General features: G+C 48.3%; 1 protein-coding gene and 2 non-coding genes across 10 annotated transcripts; all 3 read left to right on the top strand.

The window, feature by feature from the left end:
* The first annotated feature begins 3,194 nt into the window (after positions 1-3,194).
* Pabpc4 (poly(A) binding protein cytoplasmic 4) lies at positions 3,195-18,954 on the top strand. Of its 8 annotated transcripts, none has more exons than XM_085838997.1 (15): positions 3,195-4,294; positions 7,258-7,451; positions 9,425-9,540; positions 10,682-10,821; positions 11,145-11,239; positions 11,996-12,133; positions 13,143-13,238; positions 14,683-14,955; positions 15,086-15,173; positions 15,326-15,397; positions 15,865-15,951; positions 16,045-16,172; positions 17,790-17,883; positions 17,972-18,162; positions 18,645-18,954. In XM_085838997.1, the coding sequence occupies exons 1-15, from the start codon at positions 4,102-4,104 to the stop codon at positions 18,660-18,662; spliced, it is 1,923 nt and encodes a 640-aa protein (XP_085695123.1). In that variant the 5' UTR covers positions 3,195-4,101; the 3' UTR covers positions 18,663-18,954. The 8 variants fall into 8 exon arrangements, with proteins under 8 accessions (XP_085695123.1, XP_029332320.2, XP_085695124.1 ...); XM_029476460.2 differs by having other exon boundaries at positions 3,196-4,294; positions 15,326-15,445; XM_021160148.3 differs by having other exon boundaries at positions 3,197-4,294; positions 17,972-18,204.
* Positions 11,614-11,744, top strand: LOC115030974 (small nucleolar RNA SNORA55). Its single transcript, XR_003836568.1, has one exon. It is a non-coding gene; the product is annotated as a small nucleolar RNA SNORA55 (small nucleolar RNA).
* Positions 13,437-13,567, top strand: LOC115030973 (small nucleolar RNA SNORA55). Its single transcript, XR_003836567.1, has one exon. It is a non-coding gene; the product is annotated as a small nucleolar RNA SNORA55 (small nucleolar RNA).
* Positions 18,955-23,701: the final 4,747 nt, after the last annotated feature.

Here is a 23,701-nt window from a genome sequence, read left to right as displayed (position 1 = left end):
AAAAAAAAGAAGAAGAAGAAGAAGGTAGAGAAACGTCTTCACCTTCCTGACCCCCACCTCACTGGCTTCTCCTCAGAGGTGGCCATCTGTCCCTCATTCCAACCCTCTACCCCCTTTTCATTCCAAAGTCAGAGTTCCTCTGTTTCATTTTTCACGTAACATAATTTTAGCCCACGACAGTTACCTCTAGTCCTTCTTCAGCTTTGCATTCTGATCTTGGGGATAAAGTCCAAGGTCACCTCATGTCATCCTGGCCTTTACAGAACAGTCCTGTAGGCTCAGCAGGAGCCCGCTTAGTTAGTTCAGAACTCTCCCCTTTGCTTAGCTTCATAGTGATAGCTTTTATTGACTTGCTTTTTTTTAAAAGATCTATTTATCTTTTATTTCATGTGTATGAGTATTTGCCTACATTGTGCCTAGTGATTAGGAGGCCAAAGAAAGGGTCAAATCTCTTGGAACTGGAGTTACAGAAGGTTATAGAAGGTTAGCATCATATAGGTGCCAGGAACTGAACCTAGGTCTTCTGTAAGAACAGCACGTGCTTTTAACTGATAAGCTATTTCTTCAGCCAATTATTTATGTATTTATGTATGTTATCTATTTACTTATTTTTCCCTGAGACAAAGTCTCACTATATAGTTATATAGTCCTGGATGATTTGAAACTTTTTTTTTGCAGGGTGAACCGACAATGGAGGTCTCTCTATGTAATCCTAACTTTCTTGGCACTTGCTATGTAGACCAAGCTGGCCTAGAACTCAGAGAGATAAACCTGCCTCTGCCACGGGAGGGAATGCTGGGATTAACAGTGTGCCCCACCACACCCAGCTGGTCTCTGAGCTTGCTAGGCTGACTTTGAACTTCTAGTAACCCTGCTTCTGGTTCTCAAACTCTGGGAGTATAGGTGTGTACCACCACACCCAGCTTCTACATACCCGTGCAAAAACTTTATATGTACTTATATGCTAAGCATTAATAGGCTTTAAAGGAATTTTTTAGATTTATTCTTTTACATGTATTTATGTGAGTGCCTGCCTGTATGTACATGTACTGCATTCAGATTCCCTGGACCTGGAGTTATAAGGGATTATAATCTGCCACATGGATGCTGGGAATCAAACCCAGACTCTCTGTAAGAGCAGCAAGTGTTCTCGACCGCTGAGCTCTCTCTCCAACCCCGTGTTAATAGACTTTATTAGGCTACTTATAGATTAAAATTCAGCGAAGATAGCCTGATAACAGTTGTGGAGGCAGGAAATTCTGAACTAGACAGTCAGGAGCGTAAAAGCACGTGGCGTTTGCTTATCTATGCCTTGAATTCATGCGCTTATTTAACGGACAGGGATTGAGCATTTAGTCTGTGCAGCGTTAGATGTCATTTAAAGGTCTTGTTCTCAAAAGGCTTGTGTATAGGGAAGGACAGTCACTAAATGAAGAAACAGGCAAAATGCTTGAGACTAGAGTGTTTGGAATCCTCCCTTTTTTAGATTATGGAATGTTTGCAGAAAAATTTATCTTAGGAATAAAGCCATAAAGTCCAAATCTTTTTTTTTTTTTTTTTTTTTGCTTTTTGAGACAGGGTTTCTCTGTGTAGTCCTGGCTGTAGACTAGGCTGGCCTCAAACTCAAAGATCCACCTGCCTTTGACTTCCAAGTGCTGGGATTAAAGGCATGAGCCACCACCACCCACCCAGCTGTGGCTGACTTCAAAATTGTTAAAATCCTCCTGCCTCCGCCTTCCAAATGCTGAGATTAAAGGTGTGTGCCACCACTTTCCAGCTTTTTTTTTGTTTTTTGTTTTTTTGGGGGTTTTTATTTTGGTTTTTTGGTGTTTTGTTTTGTATTGTTTGTTTGTTTGTTTATTTTGGTTTTTCAAGACAGGGTTTCTCTATAAAACCCTGGCTGTCCTGGAGCTCAGAAATCCACCTGCCTCTACCTCCCGAGTGCTGGGATTAAAGGCGTGCGCTACCATGCCCGGCTTTTTTTTTTTTTTTTTTTTTTTTTTTTTTGAAGACAGGGTCTCACTATGTAGCCCTGGCTGGCTTGGAACTTGCAATATCCATTTGGTTGGTCACAAATACTCAGGGGGGATCTGTCTCCCAAGTGCTGAGACTAAAGGTGTGAGTCACTACACCTAGCAAGGTTTCTTTATTTAATATAGTCACCAGAAATTATTCTCGGAGGTAGGGAGGGACTCTTACTTGTATACCATGGTAACCATGGCAACCATAGCATCTGCTCGGGGAAAGCTCTGGTTAGCCATTTATTGGAATAAATTGATTGATTAAATACATATATTTCCTCAATTGTTTACTTCAACCAGTAGATGAGTATCTGTCTACCTTTTGCTAATTTCTGGTTTGAGTGGGTATAAGGATAGAAATAAATGGTCCCTGGCACTTATGGAGTAAGGAAATACAGCTATAACTCCACATATTTAGTCTCATGAGATAACATGATCTTCAAATGGTCAGTGAAGCCTTCATTTGGGTAAAAAGTCAATGATTACCCTTTATCATCTAAGCCTAAACTCTTAACTAGCATTTACATAGTAACAAAAATAATTGTTTCACATGCACAGATGCATTCTCTTTGTGTTGTGCCATGAGTCACCATGAGATGCCTTGTAAGGACATCACTAGAGGTAGCTCCCTTATTCAAGAACCATGAGCACAAATACACCTTTCTTCTCCTCTTCCTCCTCCTTTTGCACAAACTAAGTTGTAGGCGTGCCACCAGAACAAAACAGGAGAGGACAGTCACGTTTTGTTTTATAAAAGCTTTGCCAAGATTTGTTCATCTTTTCAAAAAAAGTCTTATCACCTAAGATACCACCACCATTTCTAATGACCTCCAAAATCCAACCTCAAGGTTATATGTTCTTAAAACTTCCGAATGTCTTACGTATTCAGCTCAACCATGTATTGGGGCACCTGTTAGCTGTACTTTAGCATCCCTTTGTGTAGATTTGGGCATTTCATGGATGTTTTAAACATTATACCTGCGTGTGGGTCGTGTTGGTCTTAGGGGAGGACGTGGCTCAATCCATACACTGCAGAAAGAGAATCATACAGGTGCGTGCTGCTGGTCCTCCAAACGCAAGGGGACGCTGTGACACCTTGCGGGCGGCTCCAGGTCACTCTGGCGTGGCTGCCCCGCCTTGGGCCCCCGGGGCAGAGTGGGCGGGCACGACTGCGCCCAGGTCGCGAGGCGCCCTTCGACCAGCAGCGCCCGGGGCGGGAGGGTATAAATGGAGCGGTGGCTGCTCCAGCCGCCTCTCTCCGCCCCGGGTCGCAGCCGTCAGTGTTGCGTTTGGGCTCAGCAAGCCTGAAGCAGAAAAAAGAAAAAGCCTAAAAAAATTACAAAAGCCTCAAAAACCTTAAAAAAAAAGAAAAGAGAAGAAAAGAAGAGGGAAAAAAAAAGCAAAAGGGAAAAAAGAAGAAAAAGAACCAGACAGCGACTTGTGCCGGGAGCCCGCGGGGAAGTGACTTTCACAGCTTCCGGCCTGTCTGTCCGTCGGCGTCTGTCTGTCCGTCCGGTGGTGAGCCATCCCCCTCGGCCTGGCCCGCCCCTGCACGCCTCCGCGCCGCGTGGCAGCCCCGCGCCCCGGCTGGCCGCACCACGTGTCCGCGCTGCCCTTCGCCGGCACCCGCAAAGATTTGGTTTCCCCCTTCCCGGGCTGCTGTAACTGTAAACCGCCGGGAACCCGGGGCCTATATTTATCGCGAAACGCGTGTTCCCAAGGCGGCCGTGAGCGCAGCATCTGATTGCCTCTTGAAAAATTTTTGCCCCCTTTACGAGGGGATTTCCTACTTTAATTTTTATTTTTTAAGCCTCAAGCCAGGACAGCTGGAGAGTACAAACTCCAGGAGCGGGCCATATTGGTTTTGAGAGCCTTTTGTCTTGGGGCTTTTGCAGTCCCGTGCAAGTCGTCCCGCACTCGGGTCCCGGCTCGGAGCCTCCCTGCTCCAGCCTTCCCGGGCGTCGCTGGTGCCACCTGTGCGCTGCGGCGCGTGCCACAGCTCCTCGGAGCCCCTTTTGTCCTGCAGTAGGCCTTGTTAGAAGTCCTCCTGGCGGGGCTCGGGGTCGTGGGGGGTGGGGAGATGAACGCTGCAGCCAGCAGCTACCCCATGGCCTCCTTATACGTGGGCGATTTGCACTCGGACGTCACCGAAGCCATGCTGTATGAAAAGTTCAGCCCTGCGGGGCCTGTGCTGTCCATCCGGGTCTGTCGCGATATGATCACCCGGCGCTCTCTGGGTTATGCCTACGTCAACTTCCAGCAGCCAGCTGACGGTGAGTAGTAGCAGTGTGCACACATTCGGGAGATTCCTGGGGACCTTGGGAATCCTGAAGGCGGAGGCCAAACTGCCAGGGCTGGGGAACATAACAGCATGTTGCCTGAGAAGCCTTGGATGGAAGCAAGATGAGCCAGGCATGTGGTTATGACCCGGGCTTCAGTCTCCCACCACTTGCTAACCTGATGACCTTGGGCTACTAGGTGGGGGTGGGGTAGAGCAGGGGTTGGAACCCAAGGAGATTTGTGTAATTCGGGATCTGAATAAAGGGACTTGGGTATTCTAGTGTGTCTAGCCCCACTCAGGTAGAAGTGGGTCTGGCACTCAGTGCATTAAAATGACACCCTCCAAAAGTATAGGTTGCAAAACTGGGGGCTCTAACCTGAACTGACTGACTTGGGATGGCTTTAGGGCAGTGGAAAGCAAGGAGAGCAGTTTCATCCAGTTGCCTTGAGGGGAGTTGCTAGTGTCAAGCAGTTTCTACCAGGCTCTCGTTTGCTATGCTTTGGGGACTTGCTCAACTGCATGGAGCTCGAAGGATGTAGAGGAGGGTACCCAGGAAGTCTAGGAAGGTGTCAGTCACATGAAATGTACTGGGCAGTTTTGCCTTACTTGTGCTTGTCAAAACCCCTTTTGAAGGAAATAGTCCATCAAGTTGGGCTGCCAGGGAATGTTCTGCCATCCTGGTTGCACTGGAGGCTGCAGGCAAGCCACAAATAAGCCCAGAAACGCAATCGGGGGCTGTAAACTACTGTAGATGAAAAGGCTCCAAGTGGAGCCAGGCAGTGGTGGCGCACACCTTTAATCCCAGCACTTGGGTGGCAGAGGCAGGCTGATTTCTGAGTTCAAGGCCAGCCTGGTCTACAGAGTGAGTTCCAAATCAGCCAGGGCTATACAGAGAAATCCTGGGGGCAGGGTCAGGACACAAGCCATTTTGTGGCAAAGGATCTCTAGGCCCCTACCTCTGTCCCTGCTTCAAACTGTCCATGAGACAGAAGCTTACGGATTGCCCAGGTTGCAGCTGAGACCAGAGTTGGTCCAGTTGATGCCATGAAATACCTTCTATTAAAGCACTTGGAGCCTAGTTGGCCACAGGGATATGAGGGGGTTGTCATGGAGTCCCTTAGCTCTTCTGAACAGAAGTTGTGTCTTAAGAGATAGCAGAATCCATTGGTCAGTGTGTCTGCCAACACATACCTCTGTAAGACTTCTCCCTGCTATAAATAAGCACAGCCTGATTTGTCAAGCTAAGCTGACTCTGGTGCTGTCTGAAATAGATCATGAATTATGTTGGAATGGGCTCCTAATGTGATAGGATAGTTAGTTTGCAAACTATCTCCTGTAGCCACTATCTAGGCAAGCTCCTACCTGACTCTCCCTGATCTGCCTTGTCATCCCCTGCCTGGCCACAGCTTCTCCCCACACATAGGGTGTAGATCCCCTTGGCTGATTTGTTAAGCAGCTTTAGGGGGCTTTTTTTTCTCTTTTCTTTGACAGTGCTAGGGTCTCAAGCACATTGGACCTATGATACTAGGCATATGCTAGTCTCTGTCCCTCTGAAGGAAGGGTGAAAAAGGCTCACCTGAGACAAGGTCTCTTGAATGTAGCTCTGGTTGCCCTGGAGCTCACTGTGTGTAGACCAGGCCGCCCTCAGAGATCCACCTGCCTCTGCTTGTCATGTGACAGGACTTTTCTGATGGAACATGCAACACAGGTCTCCTCAGCACAGATGGGAGCCCAGGACAAACCAAAGTACAGATACCGCCAAAGGTCCAACTTTATGAACTAATTAATGAGCTTTATTGGGGTTACTTGCAGGGATATGGGTGAGGGGTTGCTTACAGACAGCTGCATCACCAAAGGCCACCCCTGCATGGGTGATGACAGCTCACAAAGCTGGCAAGCTTGGAACACAGCCTGCAGGTCGCTGTACAGAGTGGCCTTTCCAGGTGCTTCAGTTGATCAGCGTTTTCCAGGAAGCTGGTCTGATCTGACAGCTTCTTTCCCTCGGAGGGGGCTATCAGCTTTTATTGCTGGGATGGCCCTAGTGAATGTGGTCAGTTTCGGGAACTTCCTGAGGCTAATTTGAGTTTTTACCTTCCTGCTTAATAAGGCGCTTTCTTCAGGATGGGATGTTTTCACTCCACAACACTGCTGGAATTTAGAGCCCCATGCCCAGCTGTCTAGTTTGACTTTTTTGGCAGTCACCTCACCCAGGCTGACTCCGAACTTGTAATCTTTCTTGTGCTGTGGTTTTAGGCTTGTGTCACTGTACTACTGTACCTTAGACCCCGTTTCTAATCTTCTCATAGAGGGTGCTTAGGTCATGTCATTGCTTCAGTGAGGTCACTGGTCACATAAGGAAAAGTGGCTGCTGTATCTGGGCATCTTTGCCACCAGTGACGTGTATCATTGTGGCACCAATGTCTCTGGTGCTGGGTGGGCTTGTTTGGCCAGTCAAGGAGCAATCCAACCTCCTACTAGAAAGAAAGGGCATCTATAGAATTAAACCTTTGGAAGGCCTAGGTACCTCAAAGCCACAAGGCCTGGTGACAAAGGTGTGACAGTTTATCCTTCCACTTTTTGTTTGGATAAAAATAGGCAAGGCATGGTGGCAATGCCTTTAATCCCAGAACTCTGGCTGTAGCAGACTGTGTGAGTTCAAGGCCAACCTGATCTAAATATAGGTTCTAGGACGGTCAGGGTTATATAGAGAGATCCTGTCTAGAAAATAACAATGAGAATAAAAAAAAAAAAACTGGGGTGGAATCTAGTTAGTTGGTGGGCCTCAGAATCCCTTGAACATGAGCTTAGTCCATGGTGAGGATCTTGCTGCCCCGAGGCAGGCCATCTTCATACTTTTTTAAATTTGGGATTAGTTCAGGAATCTTTCTGGCATGGCGTCTGACAGTCCTCTTAGTTGGTCAGCATTCCTAATTGATGTGTGTTCCTCCTTGACAGCTGAGAGAGCCTTGGACACCATGAACTTCGACGTGATAAAAGGAAAGCCCATCCGCATCATGTGGTCGCAGAGGGATCCCTCTTTGAGAAAGTCTGGGGTGGGAAATGTCTTCATCAAGAACCTGGACAAATCCATAGACAACAAGGCACTGTATGACACTTTCTCTGCCTTTGGAAACATCTTGTCCTGTAAGGTAAGCACCAGCGAAATGATGTTAGCAAGCTAGAGAAGAATTACTGCATCTTGAAGACAAGATAAACGCCATACCTGGGTGTGGTGTTCTCTTGGCTGGTGAGATAGGGGCTATCTAGGGAGTTCCAGGCCAGCCTGGGGTATGTATATACAAGATATTATCAAAGGGAGGGTACCTTAGAATTTGAGACAATTGGATGTGATAACTTTTTAAATTTCTGGATTCTTTCTCTTTTAGTCCTGGGGATTACACATGGCCTGATGCCAGTGTTCTACCACTGAGGATGTTTTGGCTTGGCTTTTGGTGTTTTTTATTAGCATTTTGGTGACATGTAGTGGTTTCATTATGGTATTTCATGTATATATATGTGTCTTAATATCATTCCTCTATTACCTTCTTTTAGCCTGCTCCCCATAATCCATCCCTAGTTCTTGACTAGTGTCCTGCTCCTGCTCTGTGTGTGTGTGTGTGTATGAGACTCAATGCATTTCATTGGGGTTGTTGTCTACAGTCGCCTTCCCCATTGCTGTGTAAAGCCTCTGGTGGGGTCCAGTGACCTTTACAAACCCAGCCCTCTACTTTTAAGATATCTCACCAAGGTGTCTAGTGAGGCCTTGAATTTGTGATTGTCCCGAGTCTCAGCATCGTGAGTAGCTGTTATTGGCTCACCTGCTAAGCTGGATCCCACTCTGGGAATGGAGTCATCACAGAAGAACCTGCAGGAAATCTTAGCCCTGGCCCTGTAACCCACAGGGTTTTTAGGGTTTTCGAGACAGGGTTTCTTTGTGTGACCTTGGTTGTCCTAGAACCACCTCTGTAGATCAGGCTAGCCTACAACTCACACAGATGGCCTGCCTCTGCCTCCTGAGTGCTGTGGTTAAAGTGTGACGCCATGCCAGGTGACTTAGCCAAGCATATAACCAAGGGTGACTGAACTTCCGATGTTTGTGCTTCTAGCTCCCAAATACTAAGATTACAGATGTGTGCCACCATGCCCAGCTTGTGGGGTTGAGCCCAGGGCTTACATTCCAGGCAAGCAGTATGCCAGATGAACCCCAGATATTTGTAAGGTGTTCTGTGTGCTTCATGTTAACCTTCTTTTCTTTTGGACGCTTGAACAGTTTTCATTTGGGATTGGGGAGGTGGGGACAGAAGCCCGTTGTTTCCAGGAAGTGATCTGTACTCTCTAATCTATATGGTGGTTGCTTATAAATTCAGCACTTGAGACTTAATTTGTGTGTGTGTGTGTTTGGAAAACTTCTGAGCACCTTGGTTTGTACCCAGATCTTTCCTGGGTTTGGTTTTTCTCCTATTTTCTATGCTGATTGAACCCATGGCCTGTTAAGTGCTTATGTATGGACCACAGGGAATGAACTTGGGGCTGTAGGCTTGGAGGCAAACACGTTTACTCATTGAACCATCTACCTCCCCTAACACCCCTTCCACCTTTAAGCAGGATCTTATACTCTAGGCTGGCCTCATGTCACATGAACATCAAGTTGTTGCCTATCCCAAAGGCTGGTGTTACAAGCTTGCCACCACAGTCTGCCAGATTTTTTTAAATTATTTTAAATAGATAAAAGAACATTTAAAACAAAACAAAACCCTGGGCTGGGCAGGAAGGAAACCCATTTGGTAAAGTTTGCTACATGGGAAAGGATCTGAGTTTGATCCCTCGAACCCATGTTAAGAACTGGCCATGGGGCCGTGTGTGCATGGCACCAATGTTGGGGAGGTAGTAACAGGAGGATTTCTGGAGCTTGGATGTCAGTCTGATGGAGAGACCCTGCATCCAGAAAACCACCTGTGGCTCACCTTGCTGGCCTAGAAACGTAAAGTGGGATAAGAAGCAGGCTAATGGTAGCAGCTTTGGAAGGCAGGGTACGTGGTGGTGAGTGCTATGAGGTGTTCGGTCCCAGCTGGTACACCTGGCCAGTGACACCCAGGTGCCCTCTGCCTTTTTCCTTCAACAGGTGGTCTGTGATGAGAACGGCTCTAAGGGCTATGCTTTTGTTCACTTCGAGACCCAAGAGGCCGCCGACAAGGCCATCGAGAAGATGAATGGCATGCTTCTCAATGACCGTAAAGTGTGAGTGTCCCAGTCTGGAGCGACAACCATCGCATGAGCCAGCCATGGCCCCACCTCGGTATTAACTGGCACACACAAGGCGGCTACTGGTTCTCTCGGCCCAAGTGTGGCCTGCTCCTACCTCTCCACTCCAGGGCTGGTGAGTCTCCCTGCCCGAGCCACGGCAGCCCTTTTGACTTGCCACAGTCGGCTCCCTGCCCGAGCCATGGCCTGCCTGCTGCCTCTCCCTTAAGGCATTCATCTGTGGGTTTTGTGAGCATCGGCAAGTGGGGCTGGCTAGGAGAGCGCTCTGAGCCCACTCTGAGCAGGGGTCTTGGCCAGCGGCAGAGTGGAGAGGCCCTGGGCTGACCAGGAGCTGGATATTGGCTACACAAACTCGGCTTTCTTTCCTTTGACTCATTGCTGCCCCTGGGGCTCTTGCTAGTTTTTGGCACCAAATTGTCCTCTAGTTCTTTTCCTCCGAACTGCAACAACATTTCACTGTCATCCATTTAATTGGCCTACGGTGAAGTCCACCTCTTTCCGGGGACACTGCATGACGGTCTTGTCACTGCTGTGGGGTTGGGGGGCAGAGCCATGTGGGAAAAGGCATTTTGCATTTTGTACTATTGTATTTTGGCTATTACAGGCAACAATCATTTCTGTTCTTTGGGGTGTGGAATAGACGAGACTGTGTTTTATGTCTGTGTCGGGTGTGTGGAAATATTTTCCTTTTAAGGTTACCAAGTGGTAGAGCGGGAGGGCAAAGGTCACCCGATATTGCAGCCGCCTCACTGCTGGACTAACCACTGTTAACAGTTTGGCTTGTATCCTTCCAGAAGTTTTCTATGCATTTACATAGATGCACAGAAATGAACGTTTTAAAAACATGGTCGTCAGGTTTCATCACGAAGGCAGTGTGATGTGGTAGGAGTGGCCCTGGTTGGAACCAGGAGCCCTGGGACTGGTCCTTGCAGGACAGCCCCTGCCTCTTCCTTTTTTTCTGCTGGGGACTTGGGGCATCTGAGCTTGTTCTCATGGTGGACGGGGTCCTCGTGTGTTTTAACCTCTCCTGTCAGCCTTTAATCTGCATTCCTTTGGGCCCCCGGAAGTCGTGTTCTGTCCCTCCTGAGTAACCACCGCTATCCGTGGCTTCTCGTAGGTTTGTGGGTAGATTCAAGTCTCGCAAAGAGCGGGAAGCGGAGCTTGGAGCCAAGGCCAAGGAATTCACCAATGTTTATATCAAAAACTTTGGAGAAGAGGTGGATGATGGGAATCTGAAAGAGCTCTTCAGCCAGTTTGGTAAGTTGAGGTCTGAAGCCCATGTGTCCACTCTTGTCTGACCATCATCCACTCAAGACAATAGTCTGTTCTACTAAGAAACAAGGGCAAATGTAGAGTGGTGGATATTGAGTCCAGGCCTTTTTTTCCTCTTGGCTTCATCTTAGCCTTTTCCTCTTTGTAAGGTTACCCCAGAAGCTTGGTTGGATTTTTAGACCAGATGTGGTACCTGTTTCTGTCTCAGACCCACCTGGGGAGTTTTTCTCCAGCTGAGTTAGTAGCAAGAAGCCATCTTGAGCTGTGGTCGATGTGGCGTCACTAACGGTTCTGTTCCTTGGTGATAGGTAAGACCCTAAGTGTCAAGGTGATGAGAGACTCCAGTGGGAAGTCCAAAGGCTTTGGCTTTGTAAGTTACGAGAAACACGAGGATGCCAATAAGGTGAGTGTACTGTGAGGGTCGTGAAGAGCCTGTGGGCTCTACCCTGTGCATGGGAGAGCAGCTAGAGTGGTGGGTAGTGGAGTGTAGTGGTGGGTGTGCAGCATCAGCACTAATGCTGGGCCACAGTTAATGTATCTGCAAACTGGTGTCACCTCGGATACTGTTGTTGGAAGATTGGGACAGATGGTTGTTCCATTCTTGGATAGGGAAACTGAATCCTATTGACTAGGTAGGGCAGTGTGCTGGACCCTTATTACCCAAAGGGACCTGAAACATTGAGCATTGCCAATCATCAGGCCCTTGCCTAAAATTTATGCAAATACTGGGTTTTGGGGGCCACCACTACCCCCATCCCACCACCCCGAGTGCCCTCTGCACTAAATCTTTCCCAGGCCTGCTGCATGGTGCCGGTCTGGGGACAGACAGTGCTACAGTAAAGCAGAGGAAATCCAGACGGGTCGTTTCCATCTGCCCTGGGGCCTGTCTCTACAACTCTGCCACACTCCCTGAGAATGGAGACAGTTTTGAAGATGCTGAAGCTAGGGGTGGGAACGCAGAAGATGTGTCTGGACCAGTAACTCCGATGCTAACGCCACTTCCCACGGGAGTGTAGCAGGCTTCAGAGGTCGAACAACGCTGATTATCAGTCCAGCGGGGAATGTTTTTTTTCTTGGTGTTCTGGACTCTGCTCCAGAAGACGACCATGTCTCTCTGCATTATACATGTCTTCATTAAAGATGTATATTTTCTCTCTAGGCTGTGGAAGAAATGAATGGAAAAGAAATGAGCGGGAAAGCCATATTTGTAGGCCGTGCACAGAAAAAGGTAGAAAGGCAGGCTGAGCTCAAGCGGAAGTTTGAGCAGCTGAAGCAGGAGAGGATTAGCCGGTACCAGGTGAGGTGGGCTGCTGACTTTGAGGGTGTTGATGTGGAATATTTGACATGCCTGTGGTATCTTAGGCTTCTGTGGGGGCTGGGCAACCATATTTATACTCTGCCCCCACCCCCGCCTCCGCCTCCACAAAGGTCAGGTTTAAAGGTTGTCACTTACCAAATCATTACAGAGCAGGGGGAGCAGGGACAGTGATGCTCTTTGTGTGTGTGTGAGTACATTCTCCTAAACTGATCCCCCTTTGGAGTAGCAACTAAAGAACCCCGTGGGGTGAGTGGCTGGTCCAGCACTTACAGGAAAGGTGTCTGCATCCATCCCTCGATTGCTCTAGGGCAGGAGTTGCTGATCTTGGTCGACTTAGAATCCAGCAGTTTTTTGTTCTGTTCTGAGACTGAGTTTTACTATTAAGTCAGGGTGGCCTGAAGGAAATCACTGTGTACCTTAGGCTGACCTGAAACTCTCAGCAGCCCTCCTTCCCTCCAAACAGGAGTGGGGGCCCCAACTCTGGAGCTTCAGGTTTTTTGGTTTTGTGGTTTTTGGTTTAAGATGTATTTGCCTATTATATGTAAGTACACTGTGGCTGTCTTCAGACACACACCAGACCAGAAGAGGGAACCAGATCTCGTTACAGATGATTGAACTCAGGAGCTTCGGGAGAGCAGTCAGTGCTCTTAACTGCTGAGCCATCTCTCCAGCTTCTGGTTTTGTGTTTTTAAGTTAGGGTCTTGCTCTGTAGCGTAGGCTGGCCTCAAACACTATTCCCCTGCCTGGGGACAGGGGTGACAGGCAAGGGTTTTTGTTTGATTACTTTTGGTTTTTCCAGACAGTTTCTCTGTGTAGCAAGCACTAGCTGGCCTAGAAATCACCTGCCTCCCGAGTGCTGGGATTAAAGGCGTGCACCAAGCACTGCCTGGCTACAGGCAAGACTTTGAACTTGGCAGGTGCCTAGTATGATATTCTTGGGAAGTGACTGTATAGAGATGTGGTTAACAGTCAGTGATCCTCGATCCAGGGGGTGAATCTCTACATTAAGAACTTGGATGACACCATTGATGATGAGAAATTAAGGAAAGAGTTCTCTCCCTTTGGATCAATCACCAGTGCAAAGGTAAGAGCGTGCACCTGCCAGTGTGGATTTGGAAACAAGTTTCTGTTGTTGGGTTAATGGTGTTAATTGTGTTGGTGGCCCAGAGAGTACACTGTTCTAGCATATTCCTCATGCTCTGGAGAAGTACGTTTGTGTAATATGCTATCTACTTGCACAACTGGAGCTTGGGCCAGTATCCCAATCCCCCAAATCCCCACAGCACTAAATCTTTCCCAGGCCTGCTGCCTGGTGCCGGTCTGGGGACAGACAGTGCTACAGTAGAGCAGAGGAAATCCAGACGGGTCGTTTCCATCTACCCTGGGGCCTGTCTCTACAACTCTGCCACACTTCCTCTCTTGAGAATGAAGTCTTTTTAAAAGATTTAGTGGGCCTTTGACAGGAAAGTTTGGCTGGGTAGCCATGGTTCTGTGGGCATAGTCTGCAGTAGGTCCTTGGCACTTAGGAGGTGTGACAGGCTGGTGTCTGGAAGTAGTGGGTTATGAGCTGACACAATTCACTGATTGGTGGAGGCACACACAGCAGCTGTCTTTAGGTAGAGGCACACACGAGGCCTTTATGGAGTAAGAAAGGCAGTTGGGTGGCTAGGGAGGGTTTGATGGTCTTTTGTGTAAGGTGTTGCCATTTGTATTGGTGTGGGCTTTTGTTAGTTGTCTTTCATACAGGGTATCACTTTGTAGCCCTGACTATTTTAGAGCTCACCATGTAAACCAGGCTGGCCCAAAACTTGCCTGTCTCTGCCTCCTGGATGCTAGCAAGAAAGTGTGTGCCACCATGCCCTGCTATGGATATTTTAAATGATCACTTTTGGAGTGCTGGCAAAAAGAACCCAGAACGGCTGTGGAGGTGACAGACAGCCCTGGCAAACTTCTGGTTCCTCTTGCTGTCACCCACTTGACTGACCCTGTTGGCGTATTCCCCTGCAAAGCCCTATTACCAAAGTCCAGGTGACATTTTCAAGCCGATGGCAGGGCACTGTTCCATGGGTAAAACACTTAACCTGGTAACACACTGACCTTGGTGAGCTAAAGGGGCAAACATACAAGACACAGGAGAACAGTAAAACAGCTTCAGTGAAGGGAAAGACGTTAAAGGCTGGCTCTGCAGAAGACCACAAGCACAGACAGCTGTGATATATTCAGAGTTGTCTAATAGAATGGGAACCATTGCTAGCTCAGGGGGCTAGCAAGACTATCATGATTAGAATAGGGTTTTCTGTCCTCCAGGTAACTGCCTCCCAATGACATCCCAGTCATTGATTTGGAAAAAAGATAAAAACCTCTATTATCCATTTCTATGTGTGTTTTGTAGCTGATCTAGAGTGGAGCCCTCCTGCCTCGGCTCCCTGAGTGCTGACCTAGCCCAGTGGGCTTTTGTTGGCTTTTTGCTTCAGTTCTCAGTGCCTGTGCCTTCCTCACCACAAACCTTGCGGCTGATCTTTTTTTAGGTGATGTTAGAAGATGGGAGAAGCAAAGGGTTTGGCTTTGTCTGTTTCTCCTCTCCTGAAGAGGCGACCAAAGCTGTCACCGAGATGAATGGACGCATTGTGGGCTCCAAGCCTCTGTACGTCGCCCTGGCCCAGAGGAAGGAAGAGCGGAAGGCTCACCTGACTAACCAGTACATGCAGCGTGTAGCGGGGATGAGAGCACTCCCCGCCAGTGCCATCTTAAATCAGTTCCAGCCTGCAGCTGGTGGCTACTTTGTGCCCGCAGTTCCGCAGGTGGGTCTGCTATGTGATTGTGGCAGCTGAGGAGAGGGACTTCGGGTACTAGGAGTTAATTAAACTGAGGGAAGATAAGACTCGGGTGTGAGTTCAGGTTCCTAAGATTTGGGTGCTGTTCCCCCTACAGGCTCAGGGAAGACCCCCATATTACACGCCTAACCAGTTAGCACAGATGAGGCCTAATCCACGCTGGCAGCAAGGCGGGAGACCTCAAGGTAGGTAGCAGGAAGCAGGGCTTCGCTCACCAGGGTGTGCCTGTCCAGAGTCGGATCCACCAGCTTCGCGGCACCACCCCCCACCCCACCCCCGCGGCCCGGCTCCTGGTCTGTCTTGGCTTCTCTGTGATGAGTGCCCTTGTCTCTTCTAGGCTTCCAAGGAATGCCAAGTGCCCTGCGGCAGTCTGGGCCTCGTCCAGCTCTTCGACATCTGGCTCCAACTGGTAATGCTCCGGCCTCTCGTGGCCTTCCTACTACTGCTCAGAGAGTCGGTGAGCAATCTGGCCTGTAGGAGCATGGCCGGGGGCGGGGGGGGGGAGAATCCAGATGACTAGCTCTACAGTGGCTTGGTCAGTCTGGGACTTTTCCTAAGTCCTTAGCTGTGTGCATAGGTAGTAGGTTCTTCATTCAAGAGCAGTGACTGCTGTGGTGTGCTGGTCGCTCATCAGTGTCATGTATGTGAAAGGTCAATCGGAAGCACCTGGATCGATAGGCCGACGACAACTTGCTGTTGAGGGCGGGGGACAAAATCTTTGGAATGTGTCATTCTAAATGTGCAAAGCCTTCTCTGTGGTGCCCTTTGACCCTGTGAGGGGACATGTGTGAGATCGTGTGTTGGAATTCTTCCATGGGACGTGGCCAGTTGGGCATCTGCTGCCAACACTGATGTGTGTTTGCTGGTCTGTTGTAGGGTCTGAGTGCCCGGACCGCTTGGCTATGGACTTTGGTGGGGCTGGTGCCGCCCAGCAAGGGCTGACTGACAGCTGCCAGTCTGGAGGTGGTATTGGATGCACACAGAAGGGGGAAAGCTGGGATTTGACGGGCCCTTGCCCAGGCTGACATGCTTTAATGACCCTGTTCTCTCCACAAGGCATCCCTACAGCCGTGCCAAACCTTGCACCTCGGGCCGCAGTTGCTGCCGCCGCTCCCAGGGCTGTGGCTCCATATAAGTACGCCTCCAACGTCCGCAGCCCACACCCTGCCATCCAGCCGCTGCAGGTGAGGTGTGCCAGAGCTGTGAACTGTGAAGGCATCCGTCCTATTTCTGCTCAGTTTTAAAGATGCCTTGTTTTGATTCCTCTTAACAGGTGTTAACTGCCTGCTGTGCTGATTCAGGCACTGTCCCTGAGAGCAACAGGCTTGAAAGCCTTCTGATTGGTAGCAGTTCAGAAATATCAGGAAGCAGCCGCTGCTTCTACTCTGTCTGGGCCTCTGGGTTACCCTCACACCCAGTGACCTAGTTAGTTGATCCTTTGGTTGTTTTGCAGGCAGTTGGTAATCTCTAACGTGTCTTAAGACTCAGCTTCAGGGCTAGGGACTGGCTCGGTTGGCTCAAGCTCAGACTTGGATCCCCAGAACCCATATAAAAAGGGCTGGGGAAGTGGGCAGTGGTTACAGTGCAGTGTCTGTGTAAGCACACATGTAAGAGCTGGCACTGTGGGCTCAGAGATAGATCCTTGGATTTACAGGCTAGCCAGTGGAGCCTGAAGTGTTAGAGACAATACCTACTGTCTCTGGCCTACACCTGTGCACGTGCCACATGCATAGACATACAGTACAGAAAGGCTGGGCAGTGTGGAACATCTTTAATATCAGTATTGGGGATCCCTTGAGTCATGCTCTCTGGCCAGCCTAACCCACTGGGCAGATTCCAGACCAGGGACTTTTACTCTGTTAAGAAAGATGAGTGGGGTGATGCGTGGGGAACAAGCCCCAAGGTTGACCTCCCCTACATAGTCAGATATACACAAACACCCAAAAGAAAAGGCTTCACACAGTGTTCGGAGCTTACGTAGCCTTAGCTGTGGGCCAAAGCACAAGCAGTTGTTTGAGAACATGGAGCTGTTTGTTTGACTGGGCCTTGCCCAGGCCACTTCAGCATAAGCTGCCTTGTGAATCATTGCTTGTCTTTCTCTACATTCTCTTAAGACGGGGTTTTTCTTAGAGGCTGGTACTACTTCACCTGTAAGGCCTTTTAGGGCTCTAACAACACCACTGTTGATTATTCGTGATCCTCTAGTAACTGCTAATCTATTAAAAACACCTGGACCAAGCCACAGTCCTGTAGGAAAGTTAAATTTAGCCAGGATATTTGGCATATCATAGACTCCTGGTGCTGGGGTGGTAGACAAGATTAGGAGTTGAAGGTCAGCACTTCGATACCTACTGAGTTCAAGGCCACCCTGGGGGAGGAAAAAAACCACAGAAAACTGAAACGGAGCTAATGAGGTGTGTTTACTCACTGTGACTCCTGGTGCCACACCTACTGAAAATAACGTAAGGGAAAGATTGAAGAGAGGGCTGCATGTACAGACATCTGTGAACTGGCACATGCTTGTAGTCCTAGCCCTTGCTTGGCACAGGGATCAAGAATTCAAGGCTGGCCAAGACTACATGAAAAGCACACATTATGTCTTCTGTGGCCTTGTTTTTACTGCAGGGCCTTGCATTGTGAAGCAGGTTTGCTTGGTCAGGACCTGATCACTTTCCATGCACAGTAGTTTTGGGCTGCATACCGTTCTATCCTCACCTTGTTCCCCAGAGACAGGACTGCTGCTGCCTCCTTTTTCACATGGTCTCCTTAGTGCTAACCCTGCTGCCTATGCTGGTTCACAGGCCCCCCAGCCTGCAGTCCACGTCCAGGGTCAGGAGCCCCTGACTGCCTCCATGCTGGCTGCAGCGCCCCCCCAGGAGCAGAAGCAGATGCTGGGTAAGTTTGCCTGCTTGCAGAAGAGCCCGGATGTCAGTGCTCACTGGGCTTGGGCACTGGTGACGGCAACCGTTCCTTCCGCCCATAGGGGAGCGTCTGTTCCCGCTTATCCAAACAATGCATTCAAATCTGGCTGGGAAAATCACCGGGATGCTGCTGGAAATCGACAACTCTGAGCTGCTGCACATGCTGGAGTCCCCCGAGTCCCTCCGCTCCAAGGTAGATGAAGCCGTGGCAGTCCTGCAGGCTCATCACGCCAAGAAAGAAGCTGCCCAGAAGGTGGGCACTGTTGCTGCTGCTACCTCTTAGACAAGAAAAAAAGTACGTTGACAGTTCATGTTTTCTGCCCCTTTGGTTTTTCAGATAGGGCCTTACCATATGCTCCAGGCTGTTGGGGGTGAGGGGGTATATATATATGTGTATGTGTGTGTATATATATAACAGTATCTGTAACCCCAGCTGCCCATTTGGGCCAGGGACCTTTCTAGCTTGGCCTGAGGTTGTGTCACTGCCTAGCTGGGAGTGCAGTGTGCAGAGAGGGGTGTTGGTATTACAGTCTTGTTGGAGAGACATCACTGTAGTGATGTCTGAGCTGTGGCCCCTGCAAGGTTTAGGAGAGAGTGAACTGGGCCTCTTGATAGGGAAAGGAGAAGGTGGTGAACAGAGTTGCAGTCGGCTGGGAGCAGCTGGTGCTGACGAGCAGAGAGAGGTCTCTTTAACAAACAGGCTTGCTTATTTGTGTTGGCACTTCTCTTTTCTAGGAGTCAAAAGCCAAATAACCCCTCATGGCATCCAGCTAAGGTCTGAAGACGTCCTAGTTTGTCTGTGGACCTCCACACCAAGAACCAAGTTGCAAATTCAATAGGTCATTTTGTATCAGAAGGTCAATTATGAAGCACCTATAATTTTTCAATTATAAGAATATATTCTCTGGGTTCTGTTGTGACCCAGATGATAACTTTTTTTTTTCTATTGTGGGTTCTGGTTTTTTTTTTCCCTCATCCCAGAAATTGGTTTTGATGTACCCAAGACTTAAGTTTCTCAAATAAAGGAAATAAAATCTCCATAAATATGGCTGAATTTGTTGCCAGTTTTATGTTACAATCTTGGGCTTTTGCTAGAACTGTTGGGCTCTGCATATATTAAATAAATTTACCTTTTTTTTTTTTTTTTTTTTTTTTTTGTTTTTTGAGACAGGGTTTCTTTGTGTAGCCCTGGCTGTCCTGGAACTCATTCTGTAGACCAGGCTGGCCTCTAACTCAGAAATCTGCCTGCCTCTGCCTCCCGAGTGCTGGGATTAAAGGCGTGCGCCACCACGCCTGGCTACTTTTCCTTATTTTTAGGATATAATTGGGTTAGCAAGCATGTGACAATTTAAATGGGTTGGGGTGGAGCTTGCCTGGCATGTACCAAGCCCCTGGGCTCCTGGCCAACACCTATGATCCCAGCTGGAGTCAGAATGACCAGGAATTACAGGGCAGTAATGCCCAGTGAGTTTGAAGCCAACCCAGCCCAAGCTTGAAAAGAGTGAACTGTGAATTGAGCTGTCATAGAATGCTCTCTGCATACCATAGCAGAATCTTTATACTTGAATGTAGAATGCTAACACCAGGAAAGTCCAGGATCTGGGGGGTCGCTGCAAACCCTAGGGACAGCGTGCAATTGGCCAGTTTCTGCAGCAAGGCTTCTGCTATGGGAAAATGCTCAGGAGTCCCATGATATCAAGAGTCCAAGGTCAGCTGCCTTCCTATCTTCCAGCCAAGCCTGTCTTAGGGCTATGAGTAGTTTCCCATAAGAATTGGTCTCCTTTTAAGTAACAGGTCCAAAAGCCCAAACTGTAAGGTTTTTTGGGTTTTTAAAAAGTGTCCACGTAGCCCGGTATGGTGGCATACGCCTTTAATCCCAGCACTCAGGAGGCGGAGGCAGGCAGATTTCTGAGTTCAAGGCCAGCCTGGTCTACAAAGTGAGTTCCAGGACAGCCAGGGCTATACCGAGAAACCCTGTCTCGAAAAAAAGTGTCCATGTGGATACTCTTGGGTCCAAAGACTATAGGAGCTGGACTTAGAGGCACTTGAGGATTCTGACTCTCATCCTCTGGAGGAACAATCTGCTCCTAAAGTCTGAGAGGCTAGAGCGGAGTTTCTAGCCTAGTCTTAATATTTCTGGACATATTGAGGCTTAAGACCATCTTAACTCCAGGGGTTCTGAGACCTGCCCCTCCTTGGGCACCTTCACTTGTGAACGCACACAGAGCTACAGTTATATCTTAAAGATGGGGGTTGATAGAGGAAAATCACCTGGTCTTTGACCTCTGGCTGTCACTCAGACACCACACAAGTGATCAGTAGGCTACAGGCTAAGAAAGGCAGGGATGTGACAAGTGGGGGTGCTTTAAAAAGGTTATCAGAAGGGGCTGGTGAGAAGCGCACTGACTGCTCTTCAGAAGGTCCTGAGCTCAAATCCCAGCAGCCACGTGGTGGCTCACAACCATCTGTAATGAGATCTGACGCCATCTTCTGGTGCATCTGAAGTCAGCTACAGTGTACTTATGTGTAATAATAAATCTTTGGGCTGGAGTGAGCAGGGACTGAGCGAGCAGGGTTGACCAGAGCAAGCAGAGGTTCTAAAAATTCAATTCCCAACAACCACATGAAGGCTCATAACCATCTGTACAGCTGCTGTGTACTCACATAAAATCTTTTTTTTTAAAAAAAAAAGGTCATCAGAGGTTTGGTTGCATTTCTGCAAAGTAGGTTTTACTGAGCAAAAAGATGGCAGTGTTGTAGGACTGCCCTCTTGGAGTCTGCAGGGGAGGCTGCTGCTTCCCCAGCTTCTAAGGCTTATGTCATTTGCATGTGGCCCCTTTGTCTTCAAACCTGGCCGTGGGCAGGTGAGTCTCCCTGAGCCGGCCTGAGTTTGGCTGTGTTTGGCTTGCCCCAGCTCTGCAGTTTTGGGTGCACATCACTGTGACTCCCGGAAGCTTAGGACTGAGATCTGTCTTCAGGCCGTGTAGCAGCTGGTCTAACTACTGAGTTTCCCCCAGAGAACACTCTGACCTGGTGTTTCCTCTTGTCTCTGCATTTTCTTGCTTTGCTGACATTCAACTCTTAGGCATATAATTTCCTTCCTATACATATGGGTAATCAGGCTTTTTGGATACAGGTTTGTGTATCTACGTACATGTACATAAGGGAGATAAGATTATCCACTTAGCACCAGTTGAGAGGAAACAGATCCTTATGCCCCATTTACTCCTAAATTTTTAATTTTGTTGTTGTTGTTTGTTTGTTTGTTTGTTTTTTGAGTCAGGGTTTCTCTGTGTAGCCCTGGCTATCCTGGAACTCACTTTGTAGACCAGGCTGGCCTCGAACTAAGAAATCTGCCTACTTCTGCCACCCAAGTGCTGGGATTAAAGGCATGCACCACCACCACCTGGCCACACATACTCTTTACTGCATCTCTTTGTTCCCCTTCATTTGAAGCCCTTTCCCAGGTTTTCATTGTCCTGTTTTTAAGGCTGTGTGGCTTAAGTGTTCCTCTGTGGGTCCAGCAGGCAGGTGCTCCTTCGTGATTCCATCTAAGACGCACGCTCTGATGGGTACACCACAGAGGTGACACGGTTTGTGAGTTGCCGCAGACCCTCTGGGCCCCTTTGTCTGCGTGGAATGGGTCTTTAGTCGCAGGTGGGCAAAGCATTGGATGAAATGATAGATGCACACAGGAGAGGTTGTGTAGAATCTGAATGTAATTTGTCAAATTGAGCATCAAACTTTTTATACAGAAGAAAATAAGGAAGTTAGGCCGGGTACAAATAAGGTTACCGGATGCTTAATGACTCTTACACAAAACAGGAATGTAAACACAAAGACTGGCAGGAACTGGGCAATAAAATAACTGAGACAAAGTCAGCCCTAAGGTCAGCTATAGTCTTAGAAGCCAGGTGTGAGGTCTTTACACTCCCAGGGCAAGGGCTTTCACACCCAAGTCATGGTTCTAATTAGGGAGTTCCGTTCTAGCTAACCATCTCATGAATAATGCAATACTCTAAAACCACAGCCCGATCTACTTCCTAAACCATTGTAAATTCCTGTATATGGGAGCAACTTGGCTTTTATTCTAAGTGATAGTGTAATACCAGAGGCTATTCTGAATGTCACTGAACAGGCAACATTCTTCCTGAATTCCAAGCCCATGGTTATCTCAAGGACTTTCTAGGACGTTGGAACACTGGTGAAGGCTTAGCTATGTCAGAATTCAATCTTAAAAGGCACTTATAATAAGATAATACTAAAAGAGAGCACGTGGATCCATATACCAGACTAACTCGGGAATAGGGTATGAGTAAGTATATGGGTTAATAAGAACGCCAAAACTCCAGGAGGTGAGCTTCCGTGAAACTCTTTGCCTCATGAGCGCTTCCAGGCCTCACAGCCTGTCAAGCTGACTGGAGTGCATGGCAGTGCGTCCCTTGAGGCAGTACATGGAGTGGACTCAGAAATATCTGCTGTCACTTGGTCAGGGCAAAGTTGTCAGGCTTCATTTTTGAGATTATTTCCCCCCCTCACAGGGTCTCACTGTTGTAACCTGAAACTTAAGATTCTCCTGCCTTAGCCAGGGGCGTGTGCCTTTAATTCCAGCACTTGGGAGGCAGAGGCAGGCGAATTTCTAAGTTTGAGGCCAGCCTGGTCTACAGAGTGAGTTACAGGACAGCCAGGATTACACAGAGAAACCCTGTCGAAAGAAAAAACAAAAAACAAACAAACAAACAAAAAGATTCTCCTGCCTCAGCCTGTCCGAATGCTGAGATCACAAGGCCTACATCATTATGCTTGCCTTTCAGTCTTGTCATTAATAATAGTGAGAGCGTCTCATCCGGTAGCCGTGGCTGTATGGAACTTGTGATCCATAGGAAAGCCTGACCCTGACTCGGAAGGCACTGCCTCCTGAGTGCTGGGATTAAAGGTGTGTGACACTGCCCATTTTATTTATTTACTTATTGTTGGTTTTTCAAGACAGGGTTTCTCCGTGTAGCCTTGGCTATCTCAGAACTCACTCTGTAGATCAGGCTGGCCTTGAACTCACAGATCCTGAGTGCTAAGATTAAAAGCACTTGCTACCACTTTTTTTCTTTTTTTAAATAAAGACAAGGTTACCTTGCACCTACTGTAAAACCAGGCTAGAGAGCTGGCTCGGTGGTTAAGAGCACTCGCTGCATCCGAGGGCATGGATTTGATTCCCATCACCCACATGGTGGCTCACACATTCTGTGATTTCACTTCTAGGGTATCTAATACCTTCTGACCTCTGTGGGCACCAATAACACAAGTGGTATGTAGACATACATGCAGGCAAAACAAAAACACCTGTCCGCACACTTAAGATTGAAAACCACGCCAGGAATTCTACAGTGAAATTACTTCTGTTTCTCACTCCCTCCAGCTCATGGTAGGCCTGCCTCCCACCTCTATCTCCTAATTTTTGGGGCTACAATTATCTGCCTCCATTCCTGGTTTTGTTTTTTGGTTGACTGGTTTTTAAGGCAAGGTCAAGCTTTGTAGTTAGGCCAGAAAACTTGCAGTTTTCCAAGTTGCCTCTAGATGGCAGTACTACTCTGCTGAGAGCCTCTGTCCTGTCCCATAACTTCTATGTTGTCCCACTTCTATGTTGAACTTGTCTCTCAGTGAGCCTTCCATCTGATGGCGATATGCTTTCCTGCACTTGTCCAGCTGTCTGTCTGCCTGTGGTGTTCAGTGGCTCCTACACAGGCCCTTTAGACGTCTCAGATCAAAGCCACCCCAGTCCTCCTCCATACTTCCTT

The sequence above is a fragment of the Mus caroli genome, unplaced genomic scaffold (assembly GCF_978045245.1).
Source record: "Mus caroli unplaced genomic scaffold, Mus_caroli_1 scaffold_6, whole genome shotgun sequence".
Taxonomy (NCBI): Eukaryota; Metazoa; Chordata; class Mammalia; order Rodentia; family Muridae; genus Mus; species Mus caroli.
Note: the sequence above shows the minus strand (reverse complement) of the source record. Positions and strands in the feature narration are given on the sequence as shown.